The 26,575-nt window shown below is 44.5% G+C and overlaps 1 protein-coding gene across 11 annotated transcripts in view; it reads left to right on the plus strand.

The window, feature by feature from the left end:
* LOC138569691 (GATOR1 complex protein NPRL3-like) overlaps positions 1-26,575 on the plus strand; it is a 247,575-nt gene that overhangs the window by 177,487 nt on the left and 43,513 nt on the right. For 4 of the 11 annotated variants that reach the window (XM_069647888.1, XM_069647891.1, XM_069647886.1 and 1 more), the window contains 2 exons: positions 951-1,043; positions 1,168-1,554. The exons of the other annotated variants lie outside the window; for them this stretch is intronic. In XM_069647888.1, the coding sequence (XP_069503989.1) occupies positions 951-1,004 (54 nt within the window). In that variant the 3' untranslated portion in view covers positions 1,005-1,043; positions 1,168-1,554. Of the gene's footprint in view, positions 1-950; positions 1,044-1,167; positions 1,555-26,575 lie in introns of those variants that run through there. 11 annotated transcript variants of the gene reach the window in all.

The following is a 26,575-nucleotide window of genomic DNA, read 5'->3' on the forward strand; positions in this document are numbered from 1 at the left end:
GGTAGCGGGACAAGTGTCACCTTTACCTCTTGATGGTTTTAAACCTTTGATGATATTAATGGTTGGACACAGGCGTGAACATACATTTAGAGGCCACATGTGGTTCTATAGTTGAGGATGTGGTTGGAGGGGAGGAGTCGAGGCTAGGTTTTTTTTAAATTTTAATTTCGATTTTATTTTGCAGAAGAGTGATTTTATCTGCGAGGACATTTCCATTGCTGAACTTTGATGGCATAGTCTAGAGTGGGGGCTGGTGACTCCAACTCGCGAAGTATGGCAAATAATTCTCTGGAGCTTGATTGGGCATTCTGGACCCTCAGGTCACTTTTAGTTTTAATGATTGCATCCTTGTAGTTGTTGGCTAGTGTCTGGAAGAGGGTCTTGTTTGTGTGTGTTGGTGATTTAAGCCAACTGCTTTCGGCAGACCTTTTTGTTTGCTCGTAAGGTTTTCAGGTCTGAGGCGAACCAAGGGTTAGCGTGCGCTATTGGTTTTGCATTTTTAGATTTCTGTGCAGCTACTTTGTCGATGGCTGCTAGCATGGTTTTATTGTAATGGCTGATTAATAAAGATGGATCTACGTCGGGGTAAACAGTATTCGTTATTGGTGACAAGAGGGGTAGCATGTTGTCACGATTTAATGTTTTTTGAACCTCTGAACGGTACAGTAGATGTGAGAGGGTTATGTTTGATATTTCTAGTCATTATAGTGGTGGAGAAGATGATGGTGTTGTGGTCCGACCAATGAGAAGGTGTGTTGAGTAGGATGTCTGTGGCACAATTATTGTCAGCAAGCCAGTCTAGGGAACGTCCTTTTTTGTGAATCAGAGAGGAGATACGATGTGTGAACACTTGGGCTTTCATGGAATTGTGCTACGTGACCAGTCTAGGTTATAAGGATTGACTACATGGAGTTAAAAACAGGCCGTTGGGTTTGTTTTGCTTTTTGCAGGAAGGTACACAGTCCTTTCCAGCACCACGCCACAGAATATACAACAAGGACTAATCCCATTACAAAGTCACCATCCCCCGAAATCCAGCGGAGGTGAGCTAGATAAAAGCAATAGATCGAGACATTGCTATGCTTCTCATTTAATGTATTACGAAAATTGTATAAGATGACAGGTTCTAAAGGAAAGTATTGTAATTAGTTTATCACTATTTTGTAGATTTTGGGCTCACGCCATCCACATTTGAGGCAACATATACTGGACAGTTGCACTCGGTCCTGATGAAGGTTGGCTAGAATAATTTGGCAAGGTGTTTCCGGCCCACAGTGAACTACAACCGAAACATCTGTCGACAGACCTACAACTCCTGCAATATAGTCGGAGAGATACATCTAAAAACAGGAGTCTTGAATTTGAATTGAGGTTTTCTTTGTTATGGAAACAATAAAACCCAGATTGAGAATGTTTACGAGTATGAAGAGGGTATATATGAGATATGAATGAGTTGTGAATTATGGGAAACGTTTTTGCTGAGTTTTTTACTTATACACAATCGTGTTGACAATTTGAAATAAATACCATGTAATTGTTAATATTTGATTATAACGACGCAGAATCCTGTCATCTTTGTTCTACCGGTCGATTTTCTGTTTGCTTTCATGGAATTGGCCAGAAAGCCTGCATAGGTGTCAAGGGGATCGTTTAAGCCTAGGTTGAAGTCACCTAGGATGATGGCTTTGGAGTGAGGTTTCATATTATAAGCCAAAACAGAGGCGATGTCATCTGCGAATGTAGATATAGGGCCTGGGGGGGTCTGTAGAACATGTGAAGGGTAAGGGTACAAGTGTGCGTGAGGGCAGTTTTTAGGGTGATTACTTCACCGGATGTGAAGGGGAATTCTTCTGATATTCTTATGTCAAAGGTGTTTTTGGCTAGGAGAGCTACTCCATCTCCTTTAGCAGTTATTCTGTACTTCCTTTAGATTGTGTATCCCTCTGGGATGGCTTAAGATGGGGTGGGACCTGAGGCCGTCTGAAGCCAGGTTTCCATGACTGCCAGAGTATCTAAATCGTTGGCTTTGATGAGGTCTGCAATGTCGAGGGCATGGGCAGTGATTGATCTTGCGTTGATGAGGGCACCTTTTTAAAGTTAGAGAGGTGTCAGTATAGTCAGGCTTCTTGATATTTGGATTAGAGTTCTTGGGACTTTTTTTAGGCTGTATCAGATTGTAGGTGACCCTTGGTATGCTAGAGTAGAAGGAGTCAGCCTTTTAGGAAGTGGTGAATTATGGGATTGCTGAAGTGGTGTGGACACAGGAGATAATGTGTCTGGTACGAGGGGTTCCTGGGGACTTTGCAAAGTGAGGGAGTTGGCAGGCAACAAAGGGGTTATGGCATACCTTCGGGTGTGGTGTAGGCCAGTCCGAGAAGAGAGTCTAAATCTCTTTATGGGTCCAACAATGGGGCAGGTGGAAGGAGGGCTGATTGAGGTGGTAGTGCATGAAGTCTCACTGCCCTGGGTAATGGTTAGTGGGGTGATATGGGGTAGTAGTGGTGGCGCAGGGAAGGGGGGTACTTTCGGGAGGAAGGGGGATGAGCATGGAAGGGGGTGGTGTTCGATGCATCATAAACAAGCAAGACCCTTCCCTGCCTGAATGAATGAGCCTGCTGAGCAAGGGCGATTCCCCCTGGATTTGCAGGGTCCATGAATCTTTGTATTTCTTAATGGTGGATTTGTTAGGTAGGGTGAATGGGACACAATGGTGTCTTAACTAACACTAGAGGGGTTTAGGTGCTTAAGCCCTTGGCAATGGTAGAAGGGGCGGTAATATCAGATAACAGGTAAGCAATGTAAAGTAATGGCAGTGGCAACATTGGCTGAGATGGCAAGTTACAAATGAAAAGAATTTAGCAATAACACTACGTGCAGTGACAGCAATGGCAGAATGCAAATAGACAGTTTAAGCGAAAACATTGGTAACAATGGCAGAGTAAAAATGGGGAGTTTATAGCATAGGCAAGGCCGCGGTGGCAAATTGCAGGTAGGTAGCATTTAGCACGAGTACTGGCAACAAATTGCATATCATTTTTTAACAAAAACATTAGCAGTAATCATACCAGCGGCAAAATGCATGTAGATAATTGCTGCGTGTGGATTAAATACCTTTAGTAGTAGACGCCACTGTGTAGGCTAAGAAATGGGTAGAATATATCGAGGCAGGCAAAGCTGTCGTCATGAAGTGCACACCTGAGGGTCAGAACAGGTGTGGTGGGGCAACGCCGTAATCTAGGGATCAGCAGGCGGTTGTATTAAAGGATTTGAGTAACTGTAGACTTGGAGTCACATGCCTATGTCCGGTCCGATAGCACAGCGAGTAGAGCACTCGCCTTGACATCTGTGCAGAGCTTGTTGATGCAGGTTCGAATCCTGGCAGGGCCAAACTCAGCCTTTCATCCTTACGAGGTCGATAAATGAGCACCACACACTGTGGGTAATAAGCAGCGCTCAGATACCTGAGGGTTCTTAACGCTATATACATTCTAAATTATTATTATTATTAACAGTGCCAGAGGCTATTCTCATTGCTAGGCAGAGCAATAGACTAGGGAGGCTGTGGCTGCTTTGGGCTGCGTTCGGGGCACTGGATTACATGGTGAAGCTCATGCAGACATCAAGCTAAGGTACACTGTTTGCAATAGACAAACAATCCATGCAAAGTACTTACGAAGGGCAATCATACAGAGATGACGGGAGCTAGCAGGCTTGGAGCATAGTTTGCGAGCAGTTGCCAGAGATATTGTTGAAAAGAGTACAAAGTTGGTGCCCTCCATAGAGTATCTAGAGTTCTCAATGGCACTCTTCAAATCTGTCAAAGAAAGGGTGTCAGGGAGGGCTTTACGGAGTGTAGGGGATGGGAGGCCTCATAGACTGGGCTCTTTTCCCATGCAGGAAAGGCTTCTTTGTCTGGCAGCACAGTATTGGAAGGAGCAGGATTGGAGGTCATGTACCTGGTTTCCTTATTTTGCCCTTGACCATGACATATATATGGAAGTGCTAGGGGTTCTGAGTGCTGGCAACAGGTGCGAGTGTCAATTGTGGTGTGTCTGGGAGCCGTCAAACAGCGATGCATCGTAAAAGTACAATATGACAGTGTGGAGGCCGACGCACACTGGTGATTCATTGTCTCTAGGTATAGTTGATGTGTCTGCCTCAAGGCCAGGGGAACATAGGCGGTTGGGAGCCATCCTGCACAGATAGGAGTGTCCCGGTATCACATAGGTGGGCAGGGATTTGGTGTGTAACTCAGTTGGTTCCGATTTGAGCCATCGCAGGCAAGGGGCAGAGAGATTATAATCTGCAAAGGGCCCCTGTCACTACGGAGATCTGCCACCCCTCTCCAATCTATCGGTGTCTTGCAGATTGTATTCCAGTACCAAGGGGTAGAGGGAGGAACAGGTCTCTGCAGCGTTAAGCAGTAAAGCTCACTAGGGGGGGGGAAGCATCAACCTCAGTCATCCAGGTGTAATTGGTGCATGAAGTTCTCTGAGGAAGTTATTAGTTCTGTGAGGAAGTTATTCGATGTAATACGGCTAATCTGTGGTGAACAATGCACCTTAAAATCCGCTCCAGATAGGGAGTGCTCTGTTCTTCACGAAGTCTGGGGCTCCACACGGATGCTGTTTGAGGCTTCCGCCACCGGCCCAGACAATTCAGGTGCACGGGTGCGGACCCAGAGAGGGATGGCACAACACCCAGCAAGTGACCGAGCAGGCCGATGGGGACAAAGTATGCGGATTTCCCGAAGAGGAAGGGACTCCACCACTATAAGGGGGTCCAAGAGTCAATGGAAGATATGGTCAAAGAAGGCATGGGGGGGGGGACTAACTAAGGACCAGGATCGGACCAAAAGGGGGGAGGGGCAGGTTTATATAATGTTGAAATGTTTTGAAAATGCTAATAAAAAGTTGCATGGAACAAAATAAAGAAAAATTCAGCGTCCACTACTCACCTGGGTCAGTGTGTGCTGAAATTAAGTTGGAACTGCATTGGGAAGTAATTTTCAATGGAGTCCGGGGCGACGCTTTTTAGTGCATTATGAGCGTTCGTACAGATATTCTGAGAAGTGCATGCTGCAGACGCAGAATCTATTGCCCCTCACGTCATCCAAAATATCATTGGCTCTACTTTCAATTTCAGACACTGGAAATCTACAGCTTAAGAGCCATTTTCTTATTGAAATCCTTTGGAAATGCATGCTGGACTGTACTCTGACTTTTAGCATGGCTGTTATTCGTGCAACCCAAAACGATTGGATTGTTGGATTGTCCCTATGATTTGTTATATAAATAACTATTACTATATTACTATTAAAAATGTGTCACTGTAAGTTAATCAAACATCATATTCATTTGATAGCGAAAGAAAATTAACTTTATTTAAAAAAAATGGCACCTAAAGCAAACATGCATTGAAAACATGCACTACGAAAGATTACATTTGGGAACAATACTCTGAATTGGTATGTGCTAATTACAGAGATAAACATGCATAGGATGGTTGATAAAGGTATAGACTTTTTGAATAAAAAAAAAATTAAAATGGGGTGTACATTGAGTATAAAGCAATAGAAAGTGGCCTAATGGAGAACGTTAACGCTACAGAATAGTAAAAGGTTGCTAACCATTACTTGGAAGAACAGATGAGCTGACTCAGCAAGCAAGGTAAAAAGTGGAGAGCTGGTGATATACGTTGTCAATCTCACAGATGTTTTCTTGTTGACTCCCACAGTGTTTATAAAGGTGTTCGTTCACACCCACCAGGCCTCTTTAACAATGTTTTACCTCCTCAATCCCGGCAGTGCAGCCCCCTTGTGATCGCAACCCCACAGGTGCGAACTGTCATTGATCACGGAGGGGACTGGATGTGGAGAAGGCCCGGAACACAGTCAAAGGACACAGACATATGTTGATACCTGAGTTACCTGGGGGCAACCAGATGTGGACTCCAGCATTTCGGTGCTGGACTGCCCATGTGGGCGGGACAAAGACTGATATGCAAATGGCTATTTCCCATCTGTGAAAGGTACAGTGAGCAAAAAGCGTGTGCTGCAAACTCTCATCTCAGAACAGGTTATCATGCCATGTTCTTTCTGGAGAGGAGCGCCTGCTACCTTATTTGAAATATATACAGTGAACCTACTCGTTACTTGGATTACGATGGTGCACTGTAGCTCGAAGTTCGGGCATAAGGACCATTATCATCCTCAACAAGGATCTTGTAAGGCAGGCAACCCTGAAGTCATGCAGCTCGGTAACTCATAGCGTTGGTGTCTTCTTCGGCAATGTAGGCCAAGCAGCAGAGTTTTCTCTGCAACAGCAGTTCTTCACCAGAATAGGCATACGCTCACGATAGCAGATACACCAGGTGGAAACGTGTTCCATGCGACTGGGTTCAGGCTCCATTGATTGAGCCTCATGACTTTCATCTGTTTCCACATTGTCTCGAGTTTTTTCTCTTTCAAGGATTTCCTCTTCTGAATATTCAGACTTGTAAAGGTGGGGCTAAATTGTTACCATAGTTCCTGAGTAGTGAAGAAGCACAGAATCAACAGTGAGGTAAATAAAAACATTTTTGTTTGTATACACTAAAGAAAAGAGATTACCCATTAACATTGAATGTTAAAGAAGGACAAGCAAAGACAAAAACACATTGTGAAAAGACAAGATTAATAGGCTCAAACTTTAAACGTTCGTAAGGACACACGTTTAAATATGGTTTGGTAAAGACATTTGTCCATAATATAAGAAATGAAAAGCAACTACTGAGTTCATTCATTTTAGGCAGTAGAAGTACCGGTTCTCAGTGTGTCGCACTTGGCAGATGGGTGAACAGAGCAGAAACAAGTCGGGGACGCTCGAAATGAAATACACTGACACAAAGGAAAAGAAACTCCAAAGTTGTGTCATCCAAAAGGGTTTCTTTACACTTGTCGAGGAACACGGCGTCTTGGCATTTCCATGTAGACGCGTCAATAGTGAGACAGGCATGGTGCCAAGAGACACAAACACTGACGCAGAAAGTAAGATTTCAAAACCTTTAAAGTTTCAGGGTTAGTGTAATATTTAACTTGCCCTAGTGCTTCAGGGATGTTTCCCAGAAATTATACTTCTAAGGGCCGTCGGTGGCAAAGTCCAAATAAAAAGTCTCTCTGTGTATAAAACCTATGCTTGCCCTCACTCTATACAAAAATGTGTTGGCACGTGGGGGGGGGGGGTCTTTTGTAAAAAATGCAAAGTAGTGGTTCGACAGAAAAAGAAGGAAACCCAGGTTGGGTTCCAGTGGCTTCCTTGCCAGGCGTGGTTTTAAGTTTTTCAAAATGAGTTCAATCAAATAAGGCTGCTTGTAAGGCCTTCGCCACAGGGTGCTTGCAATGGACTCCAATACCTTCAATGTCTTTACGTTCCTTGGTGTTCCCTTCCCCGAGCATTAGTCGTTTCAGTTCTATGAAACAAATCAATCATTTCCAACTTAGCTGGGCCTCCTAGGAGTCCATTACCCAAGCTCAGTCCCCTTCCAGCTTTCAAACAGTTTTGTCGGGATGTACTTGGATTTCTTAAGTATGCCTCTCTGGGTTCCCTTCCCCAAGCACAAGCCTCTTCCAACTTTCAATACAAAACAAAATGCATCACAGTTCCTCTCTAGGTTCCTCAGGGTGCGCTTCCCCAAGTTTAGGCCCCTCTTATTCTAAACACAAGTCGGCTGGTCAGGATATATGCCCTTCTCTTGGTTACAGCTTTTCTTGCCTACAGCTTTCTCATGGGGTATAATCGGAGGCTTTCAAAAACGCCAGGCTCCTGGATTTTCCTGAGCTCGACCACTCTGACTCTTTGCCCCTTTCTGTTTCTTATTTGCCCTTTCCTTGGTACCTTTTTATCCTAGGGTATTTACTGTGGAGACTTGCATGGTCTTTTATTGTTTTCACACTGGGGTGCACACTTGCACTGTTCTTTTCCACCTGTATTCCTTCTGTGCCTCCTGTACCTTCCTGCGTTAGTGGGCTTCTTCTGCCCCTCTGTTTTGTTCACTTCTGTCCTTGGGTGTGCCCACTGGCACTCCCTTTCCTTTGCGTCTCTGCACCTTTTAATACTCCCACTTTCCTCCTTTTTGTGCTCAGTCGTACCTTCTTCTTTATTTGCTTTCGGGCCACTTGCCCTCTCTAGGCTTCTCTTGATTTTCCTGTGCACCCTCTTGCTTTTCTTTCACTTTATTTCTGTCGCATTTAAATTTGCATCGGAGCTGGTTGCCCTTTCCTTTTTAAATCTGTTTACTTTCTGTCCCCTTATTTCTGCGCCGCTCGCATGCACCATTTACTTGCTTTCTTTCTGCTTCTTGCTTTGTGCCGTTTTATTAATCTTGCCTTTCTTTCCAGTTCCAGCCACAGCATGCTCCTGAGTTGTACTCTCTCTCTGTCATGCACTGGGTAGCGTAGCGACGGCAAACAGTCTCTCCGGGATGCTTTAGGTCGAGGTCCGGGTCTCACTGCAGCCCTCCTCACACACCAGGCCAACATTGCAGAACGTCATTCTCCTCCGGATCCTCCTTCCTGCAGCTCCCAGCTTCCCGGCTTCTCTGGTCCAAAATGCTTCCCCAAGTCACTCATCCTCCTGTGTTAAACCACACCTTTTAATATTGAAAAAAACATTCAAGTGGAGTCGGGTGTAAATGGTAACTATTCACTGCCTGACCCTTGGGGCAAAGTTCTTTTTAGGGCAGGTTAACCTTACTTTCCCCATGTTATTCCCATGGGTAATCTGTACTGATCTTATTTGCCTCTTCCTCCTCAGTATTTGTTAGAAATGGGGAGGGGTAGATGGGGTGAGATTGGAGATAATCTTTATGGGTGGAATAATTATAGGATGACTGACGGAGGGAAGAGGGGAATTCCCGGCCCTGTTTTTATATCGCTGGGGTGATTCCCTTCTTATTTAGTTGTCTCTCAATCCTGGTCCCATACCATAAAGGTACTGATCTTGACAGCCGCCCCTTGGGTCTGAAAGGTGGGAAGAAAAATAGGTTAGGTATGAGGTTTAAAGTCCTATTGGTTTTCCCTCTGATCCACCCAGTATTCCCGCCTCTCTCCTGGATCAGGAACAATGGGGCCTGTATATCCCATAAAGGCTTCAGGAACTTTCCCTCCTTGCCAATTACCCTGTTGGGATCTCGCTCGTCCACCCCAGGGTTTGGATCCAAAAGCGATGGCCCTTCCCTGGCCACCTGAATATAGGGTTCTCGGTCTACATGGGAGAATACCCCTAGGTTTCTCACAATAGATTGCTCACAAAAGACGTTGACATGAGACATGCATTGGAGTTGTGAAATGGGGCTTGAGCATCTAGTGATGTCAGGGATAGGGGCGGGTGATCTGAATTAGTGCAGCAAGGGCACTTGGACTTAGGGCGATGGATCAACAGATAAGGTAAGCACAAGATGGCGGTACCCGACCCGTCGTTTTTGCGTCTGTTAAAGTGAGAACAATTGATGCATGCACCAAAATACATGTCCAATCTATTGGGTCAATAACATTTCTGACCAAACTACCCCTTTAAACATAACTCCAGGAGTGCGGCAGCCTCACAACTGAAAGTGGCCTGGAAACAATGGCAATCAGCCAGCATAGGCAATGCGAGCTGTTGCCATGGCAACATCAAAAAACATAGCCTGCTCACTAAGGCTGGCAGTTCCTGGAGCCCTTCACCAGATACTTAACCATGCCCTAGTGCAACTGGGTCCCATCTCCTTCAGCGAAGTTCAGCCGCTTTGGAGGCATGTTAGTATCTTCCGTCCAGAACGGCTGCCCCAGCTTCACTGAGCTTTTGCTCTAGAATGAGGCATGATCCAACATCTACGTCCTGCGTCGAGGTGCAGCGCTTGGAACTCGGCTGGGGTGCAGCCCGTAGAATCCCCTCAACTGGGATCCCCTCGCTCCTCAGGGTTCCTGGGTGCATCGATCCAGAGAAGGCCCATGGGGCTTTAATCCAGGCTAGCGGCCAGGTAAGTAATGGTGCCGCCTCTGAATACTCCAGAAGAGGAAAAAGCAGATACTTTGAAAGGTAAGTCCCTGCCCAAGGCAGGACATTTTTTAAATGGGGTCAGTCGGCCTAAGGGGGGAGTTGTATCCCAGAGGGAGTGTGTCACACAATGGGTCAAGAGTGGAAGAGGAACGAAAAAAATAGTAAATGGAAAAAAGGTTAACCTAGATTCGTACTGGGACGAGGAAGAGGGACGTTGAGGCAATATAGGTTTTATGTGGCCCCATGTCGTGTTTAACCATTCTGTCAGTTCTGGCTTTTAACTAACAGCGATTTGAATTCTGGGACTTGCAGTTTTGTTTTTACATCATTCGTACATGTAGTATTACATAAGAGGCGTGAATCATATATATATATATGGGTATAAACAGATTTATTAATATATTTAAGTATTGTAATTATATATATATATATAAAAAGGGGATATAGCAGGAGTCTCTGAAGGAGGATGCTTCAGTCTCTCTAACTGCTTCTTCAGTGCCCCCAGCTTCCTCCACATTCTCCTTCTGGAATCCCTGCAGGTTCTATGCCAATGTATCATCAGATGTTACCATGCTACACATCCCTCTTCTTTCTAGAAAAGTCTTTACTTTCCATAGTCTTTCAAATACATCAGTCTCTGGTACTTCCTTCCAAACTTTGATGCTGGCATATTCATCACAGTTGGCACATATATGGAATTTACTGGTAAGGAACATTTCTGATTCTCTCTGTTTACACCAACATCACTTTTTTCCACGTTCTCACTGGTAGTCTTACTCATTATTTTCATAACTCTACCATTATTCCATACTCTTCCATCACTTGTCCGTACAGCATGTTTAAACACTTCTATAACTTGGATAGGATCAGACCATCTCATCCCTTTCACTCTCAGTGCTTCTGGCAGCTTTACTCTCACACAACACCCCACCTCCATTGTTTCATTACCCTTAAACCTTTTCTTGTCATGCCATGCTTTATTCCTATTTTGTCTCTGTCTGATCATATCAACGGCATTACTGGTTGTCACTCCCATTTTTACCACCTCACTCATCCATCCAGGACACAACTTGGTGATTGCCTTTCTACCTCTGCTTAGTTCAAATGGTGATACACCCGTAGAACTATGTGGGGTAAACCTGTGTGCCATGATGACATTCCTAACTGCTTCTTTCCAACACACACCATTAGCCCATGCCCATCTAATGGCATCTTTAAGAATCCTGTTGTATCTTTCCACTACCCCATTGGTCTGAGGATGATAAATTGCACTAGTCACATGTTTAATCGACTTCTTTCCTAGATAATCCTCCATTTCTTTTGAAACAAATTGTGGACCATTGTCAGATAGGATAACTCCAGGATATCCTTCCCGACCACATACTTCTTCTATGAAACTGATAATATTTTTAGTCGTGACACTAGACATTAATTTCACTTCTGCCCATCTCGTTAGAATGTCAATAATAACTACACAGAACATTTGGCTGCCTTCACTCCATATAGGACCCATAATGTCCATTCCAACTTTCAACCATGGTCTGTCCGGCACATCAGTCATGACCATCGGATACTCATTGCCCACACAACCCTTATCCGATTGACTACAAAGGATACAGTTTCTTGTGGCTCTCTCGATCTCTGCATCACATCCCAGCCACCAGTACGTATTCCTTATCCTTGATTTAGTCTTGGAAATTCCTTGATGTCCTTCATGACCTAGATCAACAATCTTCTTTCTCACATTTTCAGGCGGAATCAGTCTATCTCCTCTCAGCAAATATTCATTTTGCACACTCAATTCATCCCTAACACTCCACAGTCCTTGTACATCCGCTTCCTTGATCTTGTTGAGAGGAACTTGTCTTTTGTGTATATTCTCCATCACAAACTGTAGCTTTGCATCTTTACTCATTCCTTCAAGCCACTCCTCCTTAGCAACAGCTGTGTCCTGTACAACGCATATAATTTCCTGTTGATTCTCTTCACCATCACCATTGTTTTCTTCTTGGGTGTTTGTAAGTCTAGACAAACAGTCTGCAGCATAATTCCTCACTCCTGGAATATACTTAACCACCACATTGAACTCTTGCATTCTATGCACCCATCTCCGTATCCTTGCCGATACTTTGTCTAATCCTTTGTTCATAAATAGTTCTACAAGTGGCTTATGATCTGTATTTATTTCAAATTGCGTTCCCCAAACGAAACTCCTAAATTTATCCCCTGCCCAGACAATGGCTAGGGCCTCTTTTTCAATAGTTGAATACGACCTTTCTGCTCCTTTTAATAACCTCCAGGCAAACGCAATTATTTTCTCCTCACCATTATGCAGCTGCGCTAACACCGCACCCAGGCCCACGTTGCTGGCATCAGTAGTGATTACTGTTCGGTGGCCCCTTACAAACATGTTTAGTGCTGGTGCAGTTGTGAGAGCATTCTTTATATACTCAAATTCTTTTTACACTCCTCATTCCACTCATATTTAACATTCATCCTTGTGAGATCTCTCAACGCAGCCGTATGATCAGCAAACTTCCTAACATATTTAGAGTAATACTCAGCCATTCCCAGGAATGTTCTTAACTCTTCCTTGTTGCTCGGCTGAGCCAAATCATTAATTGCAGACAACAAATCCGGCTTGGGTGCAATTCCTTGCTCAGATATTACATGACCCAAATACTCAATTCTTTCTCTGTAAATTTTAGATTTCTCTTTACTCAATGTGATACCCATTTTCTGCAGTTTTCTTAATGCTCCATCCAAAATCCTGTCATGCTCCATACGATCTCCAGCAAATATAAGAATATCATCTTGAAAAAATATAATACCCTTATCACCATCAAAAATGTGATGCATGGTCTTCTGGAATACAGATGCTGCTGATATGAGGCCAAACGGCATTCTCTTATACTGATACAAACCCTCAGGAGTTATGAATGCTGTCAAATGTCTTGAGTCCTTGTGTAAACAAATTTGATGATATGCCAAAGTAAGGTCAAGCGTAGAAGACACTTTTGCAGGTCCCATGGTAGATAACAACTCCTGAATGTTGGGAAGTGGGTGCCTCTCGGGGATAATGCACTTGTTCAATTCTCTGAGGTCAATGCATACCCTTACCTTCCCCGAGCTCTTCCTCACCACAACCAGTGGTGATACCCACTCTGAAGCGTCAATTTTCTCTATTATACCTTCTTTCTCCAACTTTTTTAGTTCGCTTTTGACCTCATCTCTCATTGCCAATGGCACATTCCTAAGCCTCTGTGCTACTGTAATACAGTCCTTTTTGAGCTGTATTTTATGCGTAATCCCTTTTGCACACCCTATTTCATCTTTGAACACTTCCTTTTTCACTGCTTCTGTAGACATCTCACTGGATTCAATTGCATAGACAGACTCCTCAGCACTAGCATCCAACTTGACCTTCAGCCATGCCTGGTGCATCCAGCTGAGTAGAGGTGTTTCTCCCTTTCTTGATACATACACCTTAGCTTTTGCAGACCTGTCTTTGAAGGCCAATTCCGCTTCAAACCATCCAACAATGTCTATCTTGATACCTCCATAGGCATTTGGCTTAGTATCCGATTCATTCAACCATCTTGGTCCAATTCTCTTCCAAATTCTTTCAGGTAATAACGTGTATTTTGCTCCTGAATCCGTCATCATTCTTACCGGCTTATTGTTTATCATAATAATGGTCTTCGGACTCTCCAATTCCACACCATCCACTGTGCTACTAACAGCAAATACACACTCTTCTTCTTCATTTTCTTCTGCACCCCCAATCCAGTTCATGTTCGCTTTATCCATCCTGCAACATTTAGCCATATGACCCTTGCCATTACAGTTTTTGCAGATGATGTGGATAGCTGGACACTCAGGACTATTAGCCCAGTGTGTGGCACTGTCACACCTGAAACACGTTCTGATTCTTCCTCTACCTCTCTGATTCACTTGAGGGCGTCTGTTATTGGCAACACGTCCTCTGTTATAGCTTCCATATCCACGTGGAAATCCTCTGCCTCTAGTATCACCACCATATTTGTAAGCGCCTTGAGTTCTAGACTCCTCTTTCCGCCTCACCACCGCACTTTGATTGGTGGATTCGTCAACTTTTGCCATTTGAATTGCATTGATAGAGTTCTCAGACTTCACTGTGGTAGTTTTCACTCTTTCCTCTAGTGTCTTTACACAATTCTCCATATGCTCCACCTCCTTGGCTATGCGCAGGACTGTCTCTAGATCAGGATCATCTTCTCCCCATAGTCTCTCCCTGATCTTAGCACTATTGCACTCCAACATAAATTGGTCTCTAAGTCTCATCAAGCTGTGGTCCGAATTTGCAATTCTTCGCTAGTTTCCTCAGGACCGTTATGAACTGTTCCACACTTTCTCCGCTCTCCTGTGACCTCTTTCCAAACTTGTATCTTTCCAAGATCGTACTCAGCTTCTTTTCATAGTGTCTATTCAACTTTGCAATACACTTTTCATACTCATTCATATCCCCTTCACCATCAGGTAAGTTCGGCAAGTCCTCAAACTTTTCTTGTCCCGCTGGTCCCAAACAGTGGAGTAGCAGTGCTTTCTTTCTCTCCATGCTGTAGTTTGCTCCACACACCACTGAAGCATAGTGCTCGAACGACTTCAACCATCTCTTCCATGGTAAGTTTGGTTCTCCAGCCTCAAGAAGAAACAAGGCTGGTGGTGGTACAGTGTGCATTGACATATTTCCAGTTGCAGGTTGGTCACCTGATCCACTATTGCTAATGATAGCTGCGGCTCCTCTGCACCTTATCGCGGTGCTCTTTTATTTTCACAACACACTATTCCTTGTATGATTGGCGCAACACTTCCTCTATTGTGGTGTACTGTGGTGTTTCATCTGTGACCTTTTATCCAATACAATTCCCTGTAGCTCAGTGTACCAATTCTCTAATGTACATTTGCTGCTATGGACACACTAACAAGGTACTGGGACGAATAGGAGGAGGAATGGACTACCAGCTCCTCATTGATAAAATGTTCCTTTTTTTTTTTTAATACTATAATGTCTACGATGACACTTGCTGTTGCCCGTTGCAATGTCTAATCATGAAATGCCCTCCAAGTTGTCGCTTGCACAACTTGTATTCACTTGGATACACAATTCACCCACTGGAGCAACGGTCGCCGTGAGCTTCCTTTGTTTATACTGTAGCCACCCGATCCAAGATGGCCGCACGGACGCACGTCACTACGTTGCGGGTGCTTTCCTCTAACTTGAAGAGACGAGCTCCCTTCCACACGGGAAGCTCGCGGTAAGGTTCAAACAATGCTTAACTTGAGGGCACGGCACGAGGGGCTCGCGCATATGACTAACGGCAGCCGTGAGTTCATTTAAGCACATGTATATAAAACAATAGTTCCTTTCGTTCACGATGCACTTGCTCGGACAGTGTCGTATCAAGTATGCACAATAAGGTTCACACTCACCGCCGCAATGATTTCTCAGCTGTTCCTGATCAATATCCGTCGTAATTCATCAGACAGTTCCTCGTCGCCAAATGTAGTATTACATAAGAGGCGTGAATCATATATATATATATATATATGGGTATAAACAGATTTATTAATATATTTAAGTATTGTAATTATATATATATATATATATAAAAAGGGGATATAGCAGGAGTCTCTGAATGAGGATGCTTCAGTCTCTCTAACTGCTTCTTCAGTGCCCCCAGCTTCCTCCACATTCTCCTTCTGGAATCCCTGCAGGTTCTATGCCAATGTTATCATCAGATGTTACCATGCTACAGTATAGGTCAGCAAGTCCCTGTGTGGAAAGCTCTCCTGATGAAAAAAGCAAGGACTAACCAAAGTGGTCATGCATGGCATGTCGTCACTTGATAGCTATGTGTTTCTGATAATCCAAAGCATTTTGTATACGTCCTTTTTTTTTTTTTTTGTGCCTGTATGCTATTTTGTCTCAATAAAAAAGTGTTTGTATCAAAAATAGGTGTTTAAATTAGGAGTAGGTATTTTCCCTGAAACTTTCTGTTTGTAGTCCTTGGCCAGATAAGACAAAAATATACGTGCGATTCATGTAACAAATCCAGAATGCCAGGATACCACACTTCCTGGTAATCCTACTTCTGTTCTTCCTTGTGACAATACTTTACTTTTGAGGTGCCAGCCTCTGAGGGGAAACCCCTTTCTTTCCAGTTAAGTGTACTGATACTCCCTTCTGGCGTTAACACCCCCCTCCACCCACATCCCTGTCCCGACGTTGGATTGTGGGCGCTACCATCCTACTCTGGGAGGGCGAGGCAGGTCATAAGTACTGTGACAAGGAAGAGTAGGTTTAGGAGTATTGTGGATTACGGGTAAGTAATCTGATCATTGCCATCACTCTTCCTTGTCCCAGTACTTTACTTTTGAATATTACAAAATCCAGTGATGATCGAACCGTAAAACGCCACATAAAATACAATGTATGCTGCTGCACATTCCATCACCAATTCATTCACGGACTACTGGCACCCATTTTTCACAGTACGTGCCTGTACTCAGAAAACCAGCACTAAAGGCGTAGACTGCCTGACTGGCCACTTTCAGTCTATTATGCGTGTTAAACATGTTTGAATCGTCCAATATAGTTCTACTTTTTGCAGAGACCCCCATTCTGCATTAGACCAGGATGTGCCATTCTTCTCTTTGATCTCTCCTGAACCTTCGCTGGAAGGGGGAACCCCCTGCAGACGCATAAACCACGCAAATGACAGTCTGTATAGACCAGCTGGTGGATGGCACCAAGGCACCAAGTGTGTCACACTTGTCCACTTTCCAATATGCTTGAGAACTGCTCTCGTAACATCCAACTTGTACCAACCCTCCTACTCTGGAGAAGACTGGTTCAGATGGAAAGCATGAAGCACAATATCCTGTGATGTTTGGAATTTGAGGGTGGGCATTTTCCACTTTTGGTGGCCACTGAATGTACTTTTGGAAGGCAAATGCACCAGTTTTAAGAAAACTGAACTTATTTTGTCACGACATTCTTTAGAATGGCACAGTGGGACACCCTGTGTGATGGAATGCAGTTTTTCTATTTTTTTTTTTTTTAACTGATCCCACATTCATAATGCTCCCTGCAAAAAGCATAGTGCACCTAGGTATCTTTGTTGGGACCATCTGCTGATGTTTTAAGCAGCTGCCCTGTAGTGGCAAGATGTCAGGTTGAAAAGTCACATGTGCATTCCTGAACACAGCTGCTAGAACCCAAATTCCAACAGAACAAGGTTGCTTTTTAACTGTATGCACCTCTAGTTTCAAATATAATTGTCTACCCTACGCATCTGATGCCAGTTGTTAAAACTAAATATCAGCCATGTCTGGATATGACATGGTGGCAATTGAGATTACACAATTATACAACCACAAGTATTTGATGTCATTTTGTCAGGTTGGTGGACAGTGGCTCATTCATTACAGGGCCCAGTGTGTATTCATGTGTCTAGGCTGGCTGTACCCTAAACCATCTATTTGGCTCCACTCAGGAAGCCTTCTCTTTGACTCCCCTGAAAAGGGTTTTCACCTCATCCATGGAACAGGAGCACTCCCTACAAGGCCTCCTGGCAACTGGTGCTTCAAAAGACAGTTCAGTTTTACAACGGCCACCTGTGATGGTGAACCACTTTGCATGCACAAGTGATAAATCTAAAACGCCAGCCTGAAGCCGATTCAACAATTCGATGACTTGAGAATCCACCTGGTTGCCCTTCACCACCCAGTGAAACCTGACTGGATGAGAAAGGTTCCCAGGAAAACCCTCTGGGGAAGAAAACCCTGCTACGGAGTCTGGGTGCTGGATTGGTCCACACAGTCCCTCTTCTAGTCAAGTGTCCTTAGGAGTGTAGAATATGGTGATAGAGAGATTCCCCTAAAAATAGAAGGGTACAGTTCGAGATGGAATGGAGAAAGGGTTAAGTCTAATAGAAAGTGTATTACCCTTTAGGGCCGGAAGGATTCTTTGTTCAACAATGGTCCTGGAAACTGGTAGTAGGCAGGGACGAGCCGGATAGAGGTTTTGGCATGAATCTGAGAAGACAGAAAAGATATGAGCCAAGCGCGCAGAGTTACATGCTAGGGTGAATGAAAACGTTCCTACCCCTGCAGTGGTTCCAGAAGGTGGGGCTTGTGAGCTCCTACCCCAAGGATCGGGAACGGCGCTGTGGCTATAGATTTCTGGATTCTGGAAGAATCAAAGGTGAAACACTCCGATAGCTAAACGAGGGGGTATAGGGGGTAGAAGAAGAACAGGGAAGTAATAACAAAAGAGAAAGTCTAGGATGTGTGAGGTGTGCGATGGAGCCATAACGTACTGAACAAGCAGCTTCTGGTACGGAAGGAGAGCTATGAACCAGACAGCCAGGGAGAGATTCTGAGAAAGGCAGAAGGAACATGGGTAAGCGAAAAGTATTGAGAGTAAGTCACTGGATACAAACAGCCTAAGAGAAGCGTACTTACAGAACGTGGCTACCATAAGAGAAGCGACGCGAAGTAGAACTGGAGACGCCGCATGAAATACTGTATCCGGCCTCAGGGGCGGAGCCGGCCCACATGAGCCGAACCCAACATCTAGAACGGCGCTTCTCTATGAGGATGCCATCTTGGAGGAGGAAGCATGAACCAGTGCCAAACGCCGCCAACTTTGCCACAATGACCAGTCATGCCTGCGAGCTGTGACACCACCTCACAACAAGGTGCTGATTACTGAAGAACATTTGATGTAGGCAGACAGGGGAAGTTGGGGTGAGTTAGAATAGCCCAGGATAGAGCTTAGGTCCACAGAGGGTCTCACGATCTTGGATTTTAATAGGGCTCCCAAACTTCCTGTTTCCCCCCGCCCCCTCCCCACTTCGTGTAGACAACGCACTCTGGGTATGATGTCGAGAGGTAAGCTAGCCAGGATTAACCCATAACACCCGGCTAGCTCTGGACCAATCGGCAGTCGCATTTTGCCTCTATTTAGGGGGGTGGGCCTTCCTTAGTTGATTACTTTTTGGACACTGCTAGAAGGATTCACTGGAACCTAATGAGTACAGCCTACTCCAAAGTACTCTCCCTGAGTACTCTCCCTGAGCGATGATGACGAGAAGCTCCAATGTGAAGGAAACCCCTTCTCCCTAATCATCCCAGTGGCTGAATTGCGATGACCATGTGGCTGGACAAGGCCTACTGTAACTTACAACTGAGACACTGGTGCCCAAGACTCTGCTCACTAAAGGTGATGGAACCCTGCGGGCTGTCTACAGACCTTTTGGTTGAGAAGGGCAGAAGAAAGAATTTGCTGTGCCACTGAGGCCGTGGTATTCGAGCAACTGGCTTGGGCACCTTCGATGCTGTCCAACTGCCAGAGTCCTCTGACCTCATCCGCTTCTGCAGCTCTGAGTTAATGCTAGATGGTGATTGTGAGGGGTCAGAAATGTGAGGCGGACAACTTGGTAAAGGTTCCACAAGAAGACATTTTGTTAAATAATAAGGATTTGATAAACTGCACACTATCCCTAACCTAAAGTGGATTTTCAGTGCCTACCAAAGTAAACTAAAGGAAACACTCTTATCTGTCCCTCACACTTGTACATACATCAAACTCGTAAAAGTAATAAATGGCAATTCAAATGTAACATAAATAACAGTTATATTCAACCAAGACCTAATAACTGTATATCGTTGTAACCTGGATTGGATACCCATCCCCATATTCAAAATATGAGTTTCATCAAAGGTTCAAATAAAGTTCCTTTTTGTAGCCAAGTTCAGATTGTAAAGTTCTTCTTACTTCACAAGTCTTTCACTTGGACTTTTAATTAACCAACATTTCAATTAGATGACAGATCTTTATCTCTCCACTTATAGCCAAGAGTTTACCACAACTTCTTTTTCTTGATAAACAAAACACTTCCACAATTGTTCTACATCAAAAGGAAAGTTTTGTCAACAATATATGAGACACTTTAGTGGATCTGCCACTCCTTCTTCCCGTCAACCACAATACAGTATTTCAATGATTTCTTCCTGGTCCACTAACCTGCCAGTACCACCACTAGGAAGTCCCTATCCTGGTGTACTCGCCTGCCAGGACAAAAAGCTTTGACTACTATACATACTCTGTGGTGAGATCTACTTCAACCTTTTTGAAACGTCTAACTTTTATGAACATCGACATTCACAACGTCTGTCGAGGAAAAAAGGTTATACGTTGGTGCTGTTTGTTCCACCCTTGGTTTTGCCACAGGCAATGCATTGTTATACTTCTCTCCTCCTGAACACTCTAAATCAGGAGGGCCTCTCTCCTGCCACTTCTGATTTCCAAATTTTATATCAATTAGCTGCTGAAAATATGTCTTTCTTAAACTTGCTTCTTTTTGGCTTGGGCAATGCTTCTTGGTGTTCTGCTTAACTATAGCCTTTTCCTTATTCTGGGGCAAGAATAGTTACAATCTTCTTACTACAATGTTCTTTTGTTATTTAGCCAACATGGATTATATGCTTTGTGAAGTATTGCCCCCTCTTTACTTTGGCAATAGTGGTTACGGCCAGCTTGCTTTAGAATTGCCCCTTCTTTACTTTGGCAATGGTGTTGGCTTTTCTAGCAGTTATTACTGTTGCTTTTCTTGCCTCTTTACAAAGTTTTTATTTTGCCAAAATGCCTCCGTTCGGTATTCAAAATGACTGTCGTGTTCAGCAGTCTTGTACAGAACATACCTTTGGTTACCTTCTAATGGTAATCTCACTGACTTCTGCATACACGTCAGTGCGATCCGCTGACATGGGTTGTTCTTTTACTTATGCTTCCATCTGCACATCCGACTGCTTCTGGATTCCTGTGGCTCACTCCGGACAGGAAACAAGCTTCCCTCGCTCTTAGTGTAGGCTGGGGCTCGCCAGCCACCGGGACACTGCATGCCAACGGGAAAGCTTGCCACACTGCCTCTTCCCACTACGTGACTTTTGCAATTCAATTTATTAACTTGGGAGACCCTCTCAGTACCGTCAACGGCTTTACACAGAGCGGCAGCTCCGGCGTCCCCTTTCTTCATCCACAACTGCAACAGGTGGTTTCTGCAACCCCGACCCTCTTGTTCTAATGGCCTGCACCTATATTCAAAGGTCCTGCTCAGTTGAGGGTTATTATATCCACTAAACTGCACAGTGCAGTTTAGTGCCTCTGCGTCCCTCTTTCGCGTCCCAGTACTCTGGGCATTGTGGGACTTGTAAGTCCCCAATGTTCTGTTTATCATTTCCTTCGTATCTATAAACTTCCACTGTATAGGATTTATATTGCTTGATGAATAAATCCCTAGGAAAGGGTTTTCAATGGTTTACTGGTTGATTCAGATTCAAAGAGGAATTATCTTTTAGAAGTTAGAGTTCATGTTCTGATTGCCATTGCCAGAGATATTATGTGTGGGAATCACAAGAGTGGTCCTTACCCTCAATGTGGATATCTTTGTGAAGGGATGTCTGACTCTGACGTCAAGCCATTAAATATTCTGTTACCATGGGAATCTTCTGTGATGAATCCTACAGATCCCTCACTAAAAACTCTCCTCCCCGGTGGCCAGGGAAAGCAGATGCTTCATGGTGCTGACCTTGGGGGTGGTGTACTGCGGGAGGATCACTTGGGAGGAGAGGAGGCCCAAGGTAGTGATATCCCGTGGAATGATCTTCCTCTTTACCAATGAATTCTGATGATTCATCCATAAATACCTTTCAGGGAAATAAATATACCCTTCAAAATAAGAAGTTGTCAAAAAGACCTCATTTCGTTGTTGGGGACTACAAGTCCCACAATCCTATAAGTACTGGGACGAGGAGGAGGGCAAAGAGCAATTTTGCAGCAATATTGAGGCAATTAAGCCTGATAGCCCACACCTGAGGGAGGCTGAGGGGCTAAAAAGGCCCCTTCAGGTGCAGACCTTTAGAAAGGGGTGGAACTGTGGCTGTAGTGTATTCAACAATAGTAGAAGCAGGAGGAAGAAAGTATAATGTTGGCAATCCAGGCAGAAGGGGGAGGACTAAAGGGACACCGGGACTCTGATCCAGCAGATTTCAACTGCTTGTCTTGTGAGGGTCCTGTTCCCCAAAACTCTGATGTGCAGAGGTTGCGCAGCGGAAGGCGTGATGAAAACCGCTCTTCCGCATGTGAACCTCATTGCAGAGATTGCGCAGCAGGAAGCGTGTCGGAGCCCGCTGCCAAACGTTGTTGGGGCGCCGTGGGTCTCTGGAGCTATAAGGCCCCCTTAATGGCTTAAATGGCCGGACCAGAGACTCCTTCAGTGAGGAAAGGTGTGGGTCCAAAGTGAAGCCAGAAGTTGTAGAAGTTCTGCAACCCTCGAAGGAAGGAATACAGAAGCCAGTGAGTTAGACTGAGCGTTTTGATTCCTTGCACAAACACTGCCGTTAACAGTATCAAGATCAATAATCACTCGACTAGGAGCAAAAGTGATGCTAAGCTGATCGTTGATTATTTAACAATGGAACACTTGAATTGTAGCACTCGCGTATGAGCAAACATTCATTCACTCGCGTAAGAAAGAAACGCAGTGAAACTCTGTTGTTGAAAACATTTGTAAAAACACAGGAAGAAGTGGTTGCGTGTGCCTAATAAAGATTCCAGGAGGAAGACTGACCTCTGAATCTTTTTACTGAAGCAGTCAAACCATTCTAATAGAAGTTAAGTGTTCAAACGTTGTTGTTATTACAAGTTGTAAAGAGCAAGCATTGCCCAAGTCAAGAGTGAACAAGGTGTTTCCCCAATTAAGATTGAAATCGGCCTTTCCCAGAGCCAAAGAATGGTGTAAACATTACTGTGAGCCAAATGTAACATCAGCATTGCATAAGCCAAGAGTGTGCAATCATTACCTGAAGCCAAGATGGTGGCGACAAAGCTTCTGGGTAATTATCCTGGCTAACAGAGTACAGAGGGATAAAGGCGAGGTTGGGGAAGGGGAACTTGCTATTTGTAATGGTTCTTTGAAGTTGATACAACCTACATTGCCAAAACCAATAGGAAGAAGAAAGAAGTGCGTCCTAGAGGCAATTATGGGTTGTCATTGTTGCAGACGGACAAGAGTGGCAAATAGGCTACCCGGCTGTAAAAGGTGTATTGCTTACTGATCAGTAGCACAATTTGAAGGTGAAATCCTATGAGGCAGAGGAGTAGACCCTCATGGTGACATCTTGCAGAAGTTACTCAGATTTGAGAGTTGCTAACTAGAAGTGCTGTGAAGTCATCCTGACAAAGATACAAATCATGACTCCTAATCTTATAAAGAAAGACGTACTAAGTGTTAACCAGGAACTGTGTTTCATTAACTTTTCCAGAAGTTGTCTTTACCTTAACCTATTTCAAAAAAGGTAGCATGCGCTCCTCTCCAGAAAGAATATGGCATGATAACCTGTTCTGAGATGAGAGTTTGCAGCACATGCTTTTTGCTCACTGTACCTTTCACAGATGGGAAATATCCATTTGCATATCAGTCTTTGTCCCGCCCACATGGGCAGTCCAGCACCGAAATGCTATGGCAATTCCGCTCTGAGTACCAACAGCAACCCCATACACGTGTTTCAGCCTTGTTGGGCCTCATCAGTGAGGTGAAGCTGTGCCTCTCTGAGCACAGTGAGCAGGGAGTCCACGTCTGGTTGCCCCCAGGTAACTCAGGGTGACCAACCCCAAGTTCCTTTCAAATATTTACCTTAACCTAAGCAAGAACTGTTATTTCTTTTTGGACAACTGGAGGTTGTGGCAATGCATCTTGGCTGGGAATGACATTGATGCTATTTCGATGAAGTGGAAAGTATTTTTGACAAGAAGAAAAATGTTTCTGTTGGTTGAACTTTGGTTAACTGAACTTTACTTTGACATTGAATGAGCCAAGAACTAAATTGAGACTGTATTACAAACCCGGATTTCCTTTTTTCTTTTTGGAACATTTGGAGCTGAATTTACCTTGAAACCCGGGGAAAGGGAGTTCACCCAGGTTACCAAGAAATGCTGTCAATATCATTGTTGATGCTAATATGAAATGCCATATATTTCTTTATGTATCTGATGTTTACATGTTAGTGTTTTCCTTTTGGTTTTGATAAGCAGAGAAATACTTGTCAGAGATAGGATAGTGAGGTGTTTGATAACATTTATAATTGAATAAAATGGCTTATTTTGAGCTATCATCCAAAAGTTGTCCACCTCACATTTTCTGACCCCTCGCACTTCCTGTCTGAAGAAGACGAACACTGCGTCCCTCCAATGGAATCCTCTTGTTCTCTTGGGGGCCCTTCTCTTCCCAGGTGATAAACGCAGCTAATACCATCCCCATGGTTAGGATCAGGCAGCAACTCTCTTCCCCAGGCCACCTGGGAGGAGACTTTAGACCGGGATGTGATGATTCCACTGGATTCATCAAAGGGTGCTCTGCTGCCTCCTGTGGCGAGCCAGAAGGACTCGAACCAGAAGGTTTCATGTTAAGACTTTTTTAATTTAACTAAAAGGGAAAAAACTCTTCTTTCTATCCCTATTGCTAAAAGGGGGATTCCCATCCTACAAAACTATACTAAGGCGCTCATCAATAGTCAAAATAATAACCTAAGTCCTTTCCAAACCTATCTTCTATCTGACCCTACCACTGAAGAAAACTTAACTTACACAAAGCTGAAGACCTTGCCTTCAGGGTTATGTAATTTGACCTCTCCTGTGTCTGCTGGGTATCTCTTCTTTGGGACCCTTTTCTGCCCAAGTGAAGAAGTTCACAAAAAGTCTTTCCAAACAAAAAGTCTCAAATCCCTGAAAATGTTGAAGATCTGAATTGGTGTAGATGGAGTGATATCTCTTTAATGCCTTTGCACCACTTGGTTGGGCCTCTCCCCTGTATCCTCACTTTGGTTGTCCCTGGGTCATTCTTTAATTTGTTCTACATTTATCGCCTTGTGCTCTTCTGGTGCTGGTGACTCTCTCACTCTGTCTTATTTATTCCCCAGGCGTGTTGGGGACCCCTTATCTGATACTCTGCCATTGGTTCTGCATAGGGTCTGTGCGCCATTGGGCTAGTTATAATTCCTGGGTCTCCTGCCCTCTCGCAATCCTTATGATTAAGGTACTCTTTCTCTTCCTTGGGGACTTTGTGCCCTGGTTCTGAGATTGGGGGCAATTCTTCCTGTTCCTCTTGCTCTCTAGCTTCTGTGTCCCCTTCCACTGCAAGCAACCCACATACCTTTGCTGATGTGGGGCTTACTCCGGTGAGGCGGCTTTGACTCGTTTGTGGTGTTGCTCTTCGGCGTTCTCCTGAGTGTTGTACCTCACCCACCTCTACTTCTCCTGGCTCGTCGATTTTGGAGTGGTAAGCGGAGGACTAGTTTCTCCCTCCCCCACTGATTCAGCATCGTTTCTTGGGCTCTGTGCCCACCACATTGTCTGCGTGTTCACGCCTCCAGCTGGAACTGGGTCTGCTCGGTCCTGGTCTTGCTGCGGTTGCTCCCCTGTGAAGTGCGACTCCACCTACAACTGATGTACACATGTCGGAGGCTCACGTGTATTTTCTTTCCTCTGTTCAAGGCTGTTTACGCTTTTATTCTTGTGCCGTGACCAACAAGGGGCGTGTTGAATATGATCAGTTTTCACATCCTTGTAGTTACCAGCATTGTCGTGAGCCAAATGTTTTCAGATACTTTCAAGATTGTTTGGAGTCCTTTGGTTAAATGAAATGTCTTATTACAGAATTCCCATGATTGCAGATAGTTTCTTTTCAGGGAGTTCCACAGAGGAATGGGAGTAATTTTCCCCTGGGGATGAGTCACCCCCAGTGAGGTCCCACTTTCTCAAGACCCTAGCTAGGGTGTTACTTAGCAAGCACACCTCCCTAGCCTCAAAGGGAGTGGCTCCCCCTACGGAAGAAGGGACGAAGTCTCCAGATTTGTCACTCTCCGCATCTGAGACCTGTCGAGTCTTCTAGTGTCCCCAACTCGACACTGCCTGGTTACTAGACTCTTTCGAGTTGCAAGCCGCCTGCAGTGCGGTACCACTGTGCTGTGTTGAGTCAGACGAGCCTGCTTGCCGCCGAAGGCAAGTCCACACTTCTGTGCACCAGACCCATTTGAGTCTTCCAGTGCCACTGACCTGACTCTGTGTGGTGGTCCCTGCGTCTTCGGCCTGCAAGCCATCACTCATGCCGAATAGCAGTGCATGCTTGGAACTTATCATCACTGCTCCCTGACACAACCCTGCCTCGTGCTGCAAGCACCCACATTCCCGGTTCAACGCCTGGCTTGACGCTGTTAACTGCAAGACCAGGAACTAAAGATATTTGGAGTGGTTCTATCTCCCTGGCCTAAAGGACCGTAGTGACTTGTAACTCCCCCTCTCTACCTTTTCCAGACATATTCATTAACATTGACATTTGCTGTTGAAATCTCGTTCGAACACCCCTGTCTACAAACCCAGAGTTTTATTTTATTTAAATGTCTGCTTCCTCTTTTTTTTTCCCTTACATGGCTTGGTCATGTTGTTTAGGTAT

Source organism: Ambystoma mexicanum, chromosome 2q, assembly GCF_040938575.1.
Source record: "Ambystoma mexicanum isolate Mex_15411 chromosome 2q, UKY_AmexF1_1, whole genome shotgun sequence".
Taxonomy (NCBI): Eukaryota; Metazoa; Chordata; class Amphibia; order Caudata; family Ambystomatidae; genus Ambystoma; species Ambystoma mexicanum.